At 37.9% G+C, this 13,534-nt stretch overlaps 1 protein-coding gene across 2 annotated transcripts; it reads right to left on the reverse strand.

The window, feature by feature from the left end:
• Positions 1–8: 8 nt before the first annotated feature.
• Positions 9–6,685, reverse strand: m1ap (meiosis 1 associated protein). Of its 2 annotated transcripts, XR_010915705.1 has the most exons (4): positions 5,882–6,685; positions 5,586–5,745; positions 1,189–2,682; positions 9–1,038 (listed from the first exon to the last, which is right to left on the reverse strand). XR_010915705.1 is itself a non-coding variant. In XM_067523500.1 (3 exons), exons 1-3 carry the CDS (start codon positions 6,027–6,029, stop codon positions 2,508–2,510), a joined length of 483 nt encoding a protein of 160 aa, XP_067379601.1. In that variant the 5' UTR covers positions 6,030–6,685; the 3' UTR covers positions 9–2,507. The 2 variants fall into 2 exon arrangements, 1 of the variants encoding a protein (XP_067379601.1); XM_067523500.1 differs by having other exon boundaries at positions 9–2,682.
• Between the last annotated feature and the right edge of the window lie 6,849 nt (positions 6,686–13,534).

Raw genomic sequence — 13,534 nt, forward strand, 5'->3', positions numbered from 1 at the left:
AAATAATTTGATTAATCACTTCCCCAAAGCAGACAATGTAAACTTTTCTACAAGGGGGAGATGTGTTGGTCTGTATGTTTAAGCATCACCCTGTCTGCATGTTGTGAGTGCTGCCATCTAGTGAGTTAGGGAGTAGAGAGGAGGAAGTTGCATTAATAAGGCCCAATCACCCTATTCATTATGAAACTTATGGATATGCTGAGTTGCCAAACTGCGGTTTACTCATTTTATCACCTTTATCTTTTTATAATCACTGTGCTCATATATACGAGCAGAGACTTTGACCTTTTATACTCATATTATCATAACGCTGTTGTTTTTTACCTGTCGAAGCTGTCTGCTGCCTGTGGTTTTGTGGCCCTCTTCCGCTTGAGGCTGGTCTCTATTGACAACTGCTGGCTGAAGCCTGGAGTCAGCCATCATCAACATCATGTGCTTATATTATTACTAATATAACTAAGATGTATTACTTATACTGTATGTATATACTCTTAGATTATAATACAAGTTATCAATATATCACAATCATATGAATCTAACAGGGCATGGTGCTGACCTGTATGGGAAGCGTGGCTGTGAGAGTTGTCCCCTACTCCTCAAGTGCTGATAGAGGTTACAGCTCAGAGAGAGGGGGCTGAACACAAACTCTTCATCCAGCTGTGTCAGACAATCCTGATAGAGACACACAGTCATCGACCAAACCAACATGGTTTCAATGTCGAGATGGCTGTTCATCTACTAATAAATTGTTTTGAAAAGCTTGAACTTTGCATTGAGTTTACTGGCATCGGTATACACAAAGGTGATTCACTTTGATCCATTTCCGCTTTTGAGTTCTTGATACCTCTGAGAACTTCTCAAATTTTTTTTTGGTGCAGAATAATGGTATTCTAACCTTTACAATGTGCATGGCATCAGGTGCAGGGCACTGAGATGAGACGGGAAGTGAGCAAGGCAACAGGAACTCTCTGGAGGCCACAGGTTTCAGAAGCAAGGAGAGGGATGGAGATGGCTGGAGGATGTAGTGGGAATATACACCTATGTTCACAGAGAGCGTAAGAAATGACAGATTTTCATATTACTCTCTCACTCACACACACACACACACACACACACACACACACACACACACACACACACACACACACACACACACACACACACACACACACACACACACACACACACCTGAGCTTCCAGCTGCAGACCTTTGGATGGGCTCCACCTGTAGTAGCAGGAACAGGTCACGACTCTGAGAGAGAGAAACCTTACATCAAAATATTTTATTTACTTCCACTGTACCAATTATACCAATACCCCATAATGACAATGTGAAAGAAGTTTGTTTGAAATCCTTGCAAATTTCTTAAAAATAAAAAACGAAAACAATCACATGTACATAAGTATTCACTGCCTTTGCTTAATACTATGTTGAAGCACCTTTAGTCCCAATTACAGCCTCAAGTCTTTTTGTGTATGATGCTACAAGCTAGGCACAACTATTTATTGGCAGTTTCTCCCATTCTTCTATACAAGATTGCTCAAGGTCTATCAGGTTGGATGAGGAGCATCAGTGCACAGCCATTTTCAGATCTCTCTAGAGATGTTTAATTAGGTTTAAGTCTGGGCCCTGGCTGTGCCACTCAAAGACATTCACAAAGTCCACTTCTTTCTTATCTTAGCTGTCTGCTTAGGGTTGTTGTCCTGTTGAAAGGTGAACTGTTGCCCCAGTCTGAGGTCCAGAGCTCTCTGGGACAGGGTTTCATTTCAGGATGCCTCTGCACGTTGCTGCATTCATCTTTCCCTCGATCCTGACTTGTCTCCCAGTTCCTGCTGAAAAACATCCCCACAGCATGATGCTGCCACCACCATGCTTCACTGTAGGGATGGTATTGGCCAGCTGGTGAGTGGTGCCTGGTTTCTGTGTGACCTTATATAGAAAGGTGTATTCTTTTTCAAATCATGTCCAATCACCAAAATCTCCCACAGGTGGACTCCAATCAATGTGATGATCAGTGGAAACAAGACGCACCAGAGATCAATTGCAGTGTCATGGCAAAGGCAGTGAATACTTATGCACGTTATTTTTTTTAATTTTTATTTTAATAGATTTGCAATGATTTCAAATAGACTTCTTTCACATTGTCATTATTGAGTATTGTTTGAAGAATTTTGAGGTGAATAATTTCATAATAATTTCATCCATTTTTGAATAAAGCTGTAACATAAAAAAATGTGGAAAAGTTAAGCGCTGTGAATACTTTCCTGATGCACTGTATACTATCTTAGCAACTACTTTGTTATAAGGTAATAATTTTGCATCAACACAAACCAGCAGATTGTGCATAGTGTTACCACCATGTAAGTGCGTGGTTTTAATATTTGTGTAAAGTGTCATAATGTTTGATGTACAGTATACCAACAAAGTAGCCGTCTTTTTCATAAGGTAACGCAAAAGTTGTGCTATTGTGATGTTCATAAAGATCATAAATGTAATTTTGTCTGTCTCAAAAAAAAAAAAAACGAGTGCTTTCACACACACAGAGTGTGTGGCACAGAGCCTGGAACAGGTTGTGGTTGCTCTCCATTTCATCCCAGTCCAGTTTCCAGCAGGTGGTGGGGCGGATAACCAGCGGCAGGCCATACAACACACTTTCACACACTCCATCTGCATGCAGCATCCTGCACCGCACACAGACACACACACACACACACAGAAAGAGACAACACGGGTTAGCATAGAGGCCAACAATAAAGAAACAATGTTTCCACAGTGTGTTATATAACTTCATTACTGAAAACTGTTATGTAGAAAGTTTCATGTCAAAGAAAAGCTTATCCATGTTCTGTCAGCTCCTTAAATATTTGTCAAAATGCAGACACGTAACAGAGAAAAAAGAACGACATCATCTCTGCTGAGGTAAATTTCCAAACAGTGTTACTCTCCTTTATTTTAATGCTACTGCTGTAAATTATGAGTCATCAGTATGTAAAACACACACACATAGAGTGACACACACACACACATAGAGTGACACACACACACACACATAGAGTGACACACACACACACAAACACTCACAGTCCAATAAACTTTGGACTGGCCATTATGCAAAATACACACTCACAATCAAACAAGGCACACATTACACTCTAATGCGGCTCCTGAAAATGTAAATCTAATGCAAATCAGGAGAGAGGAACAAACTGTTCACCTACTTTAGGCTTAAATATCTTTATATTATCAATAGTGCGTACACATTCAATAAATTTAGTTTTACCTGAACATGTCACACTTTGTGTGTATGTTTTAAATACTGATGACTAATAATTGACGTATGAGCATATGTGTGTTTGTTTGGACGGAATCACATTAGCTTTTGAATAGATGTCTTTTTTTATATCAACATAAGCCTGCTGTCTGCTGCTAATCAACCACTAGTGAACAAGTTGCTTAAAATGGTGTCAGTATTTATACCATCATAAAAATGCATTCATAAATACATGAAACAGTTTCTATACTCCTATTGAATGTTAAATAACCCATAATTGCTACACTTTGTTGCTGTTTAGGATTTAATTAATCACACCAACTTTACTGTAAATTAATTAAAGACAAAACATTTACATGTATTGCAGAGTTTGGAACATGTTATTATGTTCACCATGGATTAAAGTATTTCAGTGAAGATGTATTATGACTTGTTTAAAATAACTGAGGGTCTGTTTTTATTCTTTTTACTAGAGTAGGTTCTTGTCCGGTCAAAAGTTCACTATTTTATATAGTATTTTGTATGCTGGCTGTATGTACTGTACATATGTCCTTTACAAATATGGTGAATTACTCTGTTTTCGTTAAGTTACAATATGCAACTTAACTTAGTGGAGGCTTGAGACTTGGAAATCTGTCCATGCTGCTCCACCAAGCCCCTTGTCTTTTTGCGACAGTTTGCTACGCTGTCTGCTATGCTTCACTGTGCTTTTCACAGAACTTCAGGTAAATCAAATGTGAAGCTGTGCCATGCAGTGGTAACTGTTAAAGGACATGGGTGCTGTCTTTTGAGGTATGCAGTCTATTTACCTGCGGCTACCACAGTGATTAAAATGGATTACCTACCTATTTATGTTTGGTTTGCTTGTTTACTTACAAACAACGGTATTTAGCAAAACTAATAACAACGAGTACGCAAACAGTTTTTCACTGACTCTGTGCAAGAGCTGTTATTTCACAATCGTCCTAACTGCCAGTCATACTTGTAAAGGTAAGGGGATGCATACTTCCCCACTATGACAGCAGACTGACCTATAAAAATACAGAATTCCCAACAGAAAGGCACTGGGATCTTCACAACATGCTGCGCAATGGCATGATATCCACTGTACATTCTCTATTGGTCACCATCAAGCACAGGTTAATTGTTGACTCTAAATTGCCGCTAGGAATGTGAGTGTGAATGGTTGTCAGTCTGTGTATGGCTCTCTGTGCTGGCCCAGAGATAGACAGATGACCTGTCCAGGGTGAACCCTGTCTGTCGCTCAATAACAAATGGGCAGGCTCCAGCTCTCTGCAACTCTGAATAGGAGAAGCGTTGAAAGTTAATGGATGGATGGAGCTCTGCACTGCTGTCACTGCTGTTCTGTGAGTCTGTCTTTATCTCTCCACATTAGCATGAGAATTGGAAGAGATTTCTCCAAAGAATATACTTAAAAATAGCTTACCGTAACTTTAAGAGTAATTTTTCAACATACTGCAGGAAATTTTAGGTGAGTTTGCATAGCAATTGTCTATCTTAGCAGATATTATGGGTGTGAGGGGCCATCAAATCTCAGCTGGAGTAGAGTATATGAAGAGTATAAAAAATTTTGTCTGTGTTGGAAGAGCACGCGTTAAGGAATTTGTGCAATGATTTATGATTATACGTACTATAAACAGTGGGAAACCAATGGTATAATTTTTTGTGTGTCTTCCGAAAATACTGAAACAAATGTATCGTGGAATTTCAGCTGTCTGTGTTTGTTTTGCTTATTTTATATTGTGTAACTGTCTTTTCCTTGTTTACCAGTGTTAACCATGTCACTTGACTTTCTGCTATAATGGAGATCCTCTTTGACATTTAACTGCTTCTGCATGCTTTAACCTACAACTCAATTTCGACAGTCCTTTTAGTAAACCATAAGCTCCAGTTTCAACTGTAAAGGATGTACCCCGCCTCTCAGCTGGGATGGGCTCCAGTCCCCCACAACCTTGAACAGAATAAGCATGTAATGGATAGAAAGTACAGGGGGTGCTGTCACCTACTCTAGGTATCCTCAACATCCACCAATCAAATCAATGGAGAGGTTGAACAATTACCAAAAGCAACATAGAGTAAAACTAAAAGCTATGAACTAAAAACCATAAAATGTAGGAAAATAACTGAATGTACCCTGTAGTTAGGGTTGAAAGAGGAGGAAGTTGAAGTTTGAATTCACACTTTGTACTTCTTTTATTGTTGTGGGAAAACTAGAAGAATAATTACATTTTTTTTTAGCTAGACTAAAATGCAGGGATGTCAAAAGTAGTACGAGCAATCACGTGCTCTTACTTGATTGCTTTTAGTCTCTGTGGTGGTGGACTCGGATTGGCTGAGCCCTTAGTGAGAGGCAGAAAGTCCCGGACACTCTCAGTCTTCACTCCCAGGTTTGGGGTCTGAGGGATGAGTGCAGGACTTATCAGACGCTCCTGCATATCACACTTCACACACACTGAACAACATGAGAAACACATGGTTTAGAAATAAATGCATAAATTGTTTAAACATAGACATTAAAAGGAATGAAATGAAATTGAAAACATAGGACATGTGTATGTGTATTTGTATGTGTAAATGCAGTACAGAACCTGGAATCGGATTGTCCAGGGGACTGGGCAGTAGCAGGTGGAGGTGCTCTCTGTCTCCTCCCTGTTCTTGAAGCCAAGCTTTCAGCATGGTTTCTATGGCAAACACACTGTTTTCCACACGCTGCAGGTCAACCTCAGTCCCCAGCATCAGGCACTCTAGAAATAGATAATGGCATCAATCAAAATAAAAAGGAATTTGACATTCACACTATTTAAATTATCTACTAAATATTTTGACATTTTTTGTTTTAAAACTATTGACAAACTTATGACAAATCAAGACTGATATTCCCTCTTTTATGTTATACTACATTGGCCATTTGGTTATAGCCATACTATTTTAACACCACTACATTTCCAGTGTACTGTTGTCATTCAATTTTCTCCTTTAACCACAAGATGGAGCTAACATTAAATAAATTCAACACTAAGCACTCAGTTTCTTCAGACACTGAACCTTTTCTAAGCTTCACTGTCTCTAGGTTGTTCTTCTTTAGCTTCTTTGGTTGAAAACTAAAGCTAGATTATGGATGTGATGCCATTTTCCAGTTTGTTTGTTGCTCTATAAATCTTGTAGTGTTCTTGTTTATTTCACTCTCTGAGCTTTTCTGTCACTTGTTTATTCCAGAAGAAAGAATACAGTGACACTGTTCTCCTCTTTTTGCCAACTGATTTCTGCTTTTCATTATAGGAAATAACACCCTGTGGACCTGCCCGAATCTCATCTAGTGGTCTCTTTCTGTTCATGTCCATCTATTATTAGACACTAGACACAAAGCTCTTCTATTCTCTCTGTGTATGTTTAATAGTTAAAGAGCCATCAGGAGATAACTAATGAGACCAAATGGAGAGGATAGGATCAGGAGGCACTGTAAGGAGTAAAGGGGGGTAAGGATGGAGGCGAGGTTGTCAGAAAAGCGGATAAGTCAAAGTAAGTAGAGGAGATGGTTTAAGGCTAGACAAAGTATTTAAACTCTTGCAGCCAAGAACTTCTTGGGAGAAAATGAAAAAAACTTTAAATTCCTAGAATAAAATATGACTTTTTTTCTTTCATCTGTTAGAGACAGCTACAGTGCAGGAGCTATTTTGGTTTTGGGCCAAAGTTTCGAAAAGTGCTTCATCTAGGAATAAGTATTTCATTGGAGGGGAGGAATTAAGCTTGAAACTTCTTTGCTGATGGACGTTTGTGATCCCTTCTGGGCGAAGGCAAGAAAGATGAAGACAGAGAGAAAGACAGGAGATTAGAGAGGCCAAATAAATACTTTACGGTCAACATTCTGTGCTTTTATTTCACATAAAACATGCCACAGCATACTTCCAACTATGTGAATTAGAGAACTGGCAGATATTTTCTCATACACAAGGTCAGCAGTACAACACAAGCTCTGTAGCTTTTTAACAGTAATGCTACCAAATTAAGAGGAACCGCCTCCAATGATATTGGTCTAGTGAATAGAAATTCAGGAAAAGGATGACAGATGTATGGTCTGTATGGGAGAAAGAGAGCGAAAGGGAGAGATAGAAAGAGAAGAAGTAAAGGAATACAGAAGAAAGGGAAAAAAGAATAACTCAGAGTGAAACCAGGAAAAGGCAGCAATGATGACAGCAGTAGATGAGAAAAGGAAGAGATGGATGGGCGTGGTGGGTAAAGGGTGACAGTCCACACTGTCAGAAGTGCTTGTAATTAGACCACGGGTTGAATATCTGTGTGCATATATATGTCTGTGTGAGTGTGTGTGTTTGAAAGAGAGCAGGAGAGTCAAAGAGAGGAGATAAATAAGAAAGGAAACAATGAACAGAGAGGTGTATTGCATATACCAGTGGCATAGATAACTCATGCAGATTTAGCTTGTGAGTGTGTAGTTGTAATGCTTTTCACAGAGCCATACATTTTAAACCGAACAGCATATTTGACAGCACTTAACCCCAATATGAGTGTGTTCGGTGAGACAGTAAGGCGCTGAAGTAATGATGCAGTATAGTTCTCTCCAAAAGGCTTATCTGCACTCCTGAAAAATGTATTTACACTACTAAATCTTGCTACAGATTTCTCTTCTTACGAATCTTTGCTTAGTTTATTAGGTGTGTATTGACTGAAGGCATGTGAGATAAATAAATCTATTAAGTGTTTTCATTCACCCTTCTAAACTCTAATTCTGTGACTGATACCTATTCAGTTGTTTTTGCTCCTTGCTTTGCTTGCCAGAGTTAAAGATTAGGAATCTATTAAATAATGAGCCAGACCAAGTGACACATCCCTTCTATCTCCAAGTCTAATTGTGCTACTGCATCACATTTACATGTCCTCTGTATGTGTGTGTACTGTGAGTGAAAACGTGAGAAGATAAAGTGTGACGCACACGCTGAGGTAAGGTTGCAGGTTAGTAGTTGCATCTCATTAAGCATATGTGTGTGTGTGTACAGTGAACGTGCGGTGAATGTACAATGACCAATGTGCTGAAGTAGAGTCAGACAAAAGGATCATGGATTAAACAACTTAATGAACATGTATGAGGGTGTTTATGATATTCATTTACATACCCTAAACATATGAGGGAGGGGTAATAAATTACAAACCCAATTTCCAGCAAAGTAGGGACAGTGTGTGAAATATAAATAAAAGAGAATGCAATAAATTTGGAAATGAATTCAAATTATTTCTAATTGCAAATGAAACATTGAAACTTGATTATATTTTGTGAAATATTTGCTTATTTTGAATTTGACGCAATCAATACAGCTCCAAAAAGTTGAAATAGGGACAACAACACTCTGTGAACATCTGGGAACTCAGGAGACCAGTTGATTTTGATTGACTTGGAAACTTCTTCTATACTTTCAAAAAGGAAAACTAAAAGAGAAGGTATTGGTGATTCTGGAACATGTTCATATATAGTTGTTCCTTTGCATCGAAGAGTTTTAACTTGCATTTGTGGATGCAGCAACAAATTGTGAGCCTCGCAGTGATTTCCACTACAGAACTGTGTCTGTGTATAATGCAGTGCCACCTGAGGGCCCAAAGATCATGGCCTGCCAGTAATGATGTAAGGCTGGATATGTATTGGTATTATTTACCACAGATGAAGAAATCCCCAGTGAGAAATGCTGAACACATTTTGTTTTACAGAGTAATGAACCTTGCCCCACAGTAGCTTCTCTGTCCCCCTGGGAGGGGTTTTCAGAATTACACAACTTTTCCAGTCTTTTGTTGCCCCGTCTAACCTTTTTGAAATGTGTTGGTGGCATCGAAATTCTAAATGAGCAAATTAGTTAAAACAATATGAAATTTTAGTTATTAACATTTGTTATGTTATCTTTGTACAATTTACCAAATAAAACTAGGTTTCAAACAATTTGCAAATCATTGAATTCATTGAATTTATATTTTAAACAACTTCCCATCTTTGCTTAAAAATAGTGTTTGTAAATTGTATTCTAAACTATACATACATACAAACTATAATGTACATAAGTTAAATGTTGCAAATACAGCACAGAATTTATAAATCTGCAATAAAACAAAATAAATGTAAAATTTTAAAAAATTGTTTAGATTAAGAGATAGTTACTGTATGACCATTTCTTAAAGGGCGACTTCACCAATTTTCACCTGCAGAGTAAAAATGGACTTTGAACTAATCGGTAGGCAACTGTGTAAGATAGCTCTTAATGCCTGTTCACTTTTACGTTAGCATCTCCCTTCTGCCTCCATCTCTAATAATCCGAGTATCCTTTCTGTCTAGATGATTCATTTGTGAATCCCCCTGTGCATCCAAGTTACCCTAATAATTGGACTGAGTTATCAATGTGTTTGTCCTCAGAATGCCAAAGAAAATGAAAGGTTCAGATGTTTGTAATCAGGCTGAGCTGCAAATGAACTGATCAGCAGTTGTACATTGCAGTATGGAATCAACATTATCAAGGTTCATTTTTAATGCACACAAACTCTTGGAAAAAGTGACAGATCTAGGGGAAATAAACTTAGCTTGCTATGACTGCTTACAAGACATATCTTGTTTTTTGTCTCCTCAAACAGACAGGCAATAAGTTCTTCTTTGGTAACTGAAATAATGTAATTATATTAAATTACACTGGGGAGATTAAAGCCTTGCTTTCTGTAACTCATGCTCTATGGATGTCCTCCCTCCCAGTATTTTACTTTATTGCCTATCCTAGGCTCTCTCCTCTTCTAAGCCTCCACTCTGTCTGTCTTATCCAGACCCACGCCCAGTAATGGTTCCTTTTACTCTGCACATTAGGAAGAGTGAACGATCATCCTGACCATCGACCAGTGTAACATTAGCTTGTGTGAGGAAATTTGTGAAGCAATGAGCCGGTGCTCTACTAGAAGAAAAAGCAGATCTCCACTCTACAGACCTGTTTTCACTCATGCATCTGGACAGTGATCAGTTTTACCACATGCAGATAATGACCACTGTGCTCCTCATAAAAGCTTCTGACCATTACACTGTCAACTTCCACAAAATAGACTAATTGACATCTATTTTGAAGTTTGCTACATTATTCTTTGTCAAACTTAAATTTTCGTTTTTGAGTTCATGAGTCATTTGGAAGGATAAATTAATACTACTTGAGTCAATTTACGGTCTTTCTATTGCCAAGTTATTTTTTTTTAATTTATAATTTTTTTAAAGTAAATTAAACATTTTATTGATAACCCAATCTTCAATGAGGTCTAGGTGAATTACAACTGGATACTTTATGGTATGATAAACCACCAAAGTTGAAATAAGTTGAAATAAACCATTACTATTAAGGTTACACAATATGTAATAAACAATGTTATAGTGTCATTCTTCTTCATTATTACATTATCCTCATAGAAAATCATCCTTATTTCACCAGGTTTCTCTACATACGCAACACAAATAAAAATATTGCTACTTTATTTGGGGTGAAGCAATAATATGGTTTCAACCTAATGCAACCCCCTGACACAAACTACACAAAGTCAACTTAAATATGAAGGGGGCATTAATGAATGTCTGTGGAACTTCCTTCTGACATCCACATTTCACTTACAGAGAAACACTGACAGCAAACACTCTGTCCTTGTCTGTCACTCTGTCTGTGTGAGCATTAATGATGAATAGCTCATTGATGTAGTCTGAGACAGTGACAAATAAGACATTGATGATCTGGTGTGAAACACAGGATCTCTACAAACTAGATGCTGTGTGACATAATTGCCTCGCAGTCAACTCTGTTAGAGCCATGTGGTCATATAAAATAGGGAAGAGAGACACTTGAAAAGGACAAGGACATTCTTATCAGGCTGCGATCACTGAGGGGGAACAAGAGAAAAGAAAAAAGAAATGGTGACTGATTCTGTACATGTAAAAAGAGCAAGTGGATGAAGGTTGAAGCTAATATTAAAAGTTATGCACCAATATTTTAGAAAAGATACTGTAAGTTGCAACCACATCAATGGAAGTCAAGTAGTTACAGTAAGCATGAACAACTGACAGAGAGAAGTAGTGATGCAAAAGATCAGCGGCCTGGTTTCAAGCAGAATGTGAAAATAGCAGAAGGTTAGGTGGAAGAGGACATAGAGACTCAGAAAGGATCGCAGCTGGTCGATGTCTTTGAAGCACTTGAAAGGAGAACAGGAGGACAGGATGAGAAGAACTCTCTCCTCAGTGTTCACAGAGCCACATGACAGAGGAGGGGGCTACAGACACGGAAGCACTATACCTGCAAAAAAAGATTACTTTTTTCAAAACTTAACAATAGTATGTTGGTCATTTATTGGTCTGATTGATAATGGGATCTGGCAAATATATTTTTATTAGATGTATCAGTTTTTTTCTGATCTGGTCTAAATTAAAAATGTGCTGCTTTGGTTCTGACACAGCCATCTTTTTCTAAAAAGGTACTGGTTGTAGTCTTACTCAGTGGCCTGGCCGGATCATTATTATTAGGTTGGTTATACAGTACCTTACTGGTAAATATTTAACACACCACATATTTGTGGGATCAACAGAGATGAGAGTCAAGAGGCTGTTTTTCTAAATAGAAGAAAGCAGATGTTGCAATCAACAACCATACAACCAACTATTACGTGTCTAAACTATCTAAACTGGTTATTAAGTGCTGGAGCCCTATACAGTTGTCATTAAACAATTAAAAAAATGCATTTAGCCACTATTATGCTAAAATTATCTTGGTCTGAAACAGGCGCAATTTGTGGTTCCAGCTATGTTTCATTTTAGTTTTACACTTTGTTCTGAATGCCGTTCAGACTTGTGCCATGTTGAAACTGACATGTTACTAGGGCTGACCTAATAAGATTGTCGTATACAGAAAAGAAAGGAAGGTGGTCATTCAGACATGAATCCAACAAGTTCAGTTCCCTAAAAGGGGCTTAAGCTACATATACTCAGCTCCAAACTCCATTGTTGTCCATAACTTATGAATATGTATACATTTAACTAAAAACATGAGACAAGTGCATACATTAACTACACATGTCCAACAGTCAATCAAGGACATTTGACTTCTCTATTTTACAAATGTGACACGCGCATTTAGGATATAAATTTTGTGTTAAATACCATCAAAGAACCAAAGGACAATGAGTGCATGTGACTTGAAGTGAAAGAAGTCAAGGAAAAATGATAATACTGTATGTGGCAGATAAAGAATATAAACCTAGTGTAGAAAAATGATGAGACGAGGGTTGAGAGACTGCACTGGTAATCACAAATAACAAGCCTCCCAAAAGAGAAAGAAAGAGATGCTAGTTTTCTCAAGCGGCCTGAAAAGAGAAGATGAGAGAGACACAGTTTATCTCTGTATGCTCAAACACAGATAAAGAAGAGAAAATGAGAAACAGAAACAGAAAGATGAGTAATTCTGTCTGTGGTCGGAGAAATAGAGAGAATGTAGAAATAAGAACCTGAGAGTTAAGTAGGGGAAGCACTGACGATCCTAGAGTCTTTTGGGGATCTAGGCAAAAATATATGCAATCCCTCCCCCATTATGCGTATGATATGGACAATACAATAAAATACACACCACACCACACTGCACATAGCACAATAACTTATAGAAATAGACAGTAGTGATTTATAGTACACTTGTCCAAATGTATTTGACAGTTGGACACAGATTTAAAAAGTATTGTCCGAGTTAGTTAAGCTAACAAGTTAACTTCTGGTTACACATTAGGCTACATTAACTAATTACTAGAAACAAATATAAAAGATGAGTTGAAGCTGTTTTAACTATAATCTGATGCTTTCTTCACTAGTATCTATAAACTACTCATTAAAGACGTGTCTGTAACATCGAATAGTGACACAGTGGTTCCTGTGCTTCCTTCAGATGGAGAGGAGAACAAATAAACTGTTTCGGTCAATCAATCATATTAATGTGTGAATCTAAGGGGACCAGCTCTGTTCCAGGTCTCGGTGCAGTTACACCAAGAACGCTGGTTGTTATGTTGTTTGATCAACTTTGTTTTCGGGGTGTTTTCACTCCTGAACAGTGAATGCAGATCTTGGTTGATAGGCCAAACTCAGCAAAGAGTAAATTTACTGAGTACGGGCTCACTTTGAGTACTACTAAAGATAGCCCACATACGCCTGGTTTAATTATTCCTGTGTAGCTTTTTTGCATAAAAAACAGTTA

This window comes from Channa argus, chromosome 12 (assembly GCF_033026475.1).
Source record: "Channa argus isolate prfri chromosome 12, Channa argus male v1.0, whole genome shotgun sequence".
In the NCBI taxonomy this organism is placed as follows: Eukaryota; Metazoa; Chordata; class Actinopteri; order Anabantiformes; family Channidae; genus Channa; species Channa argus.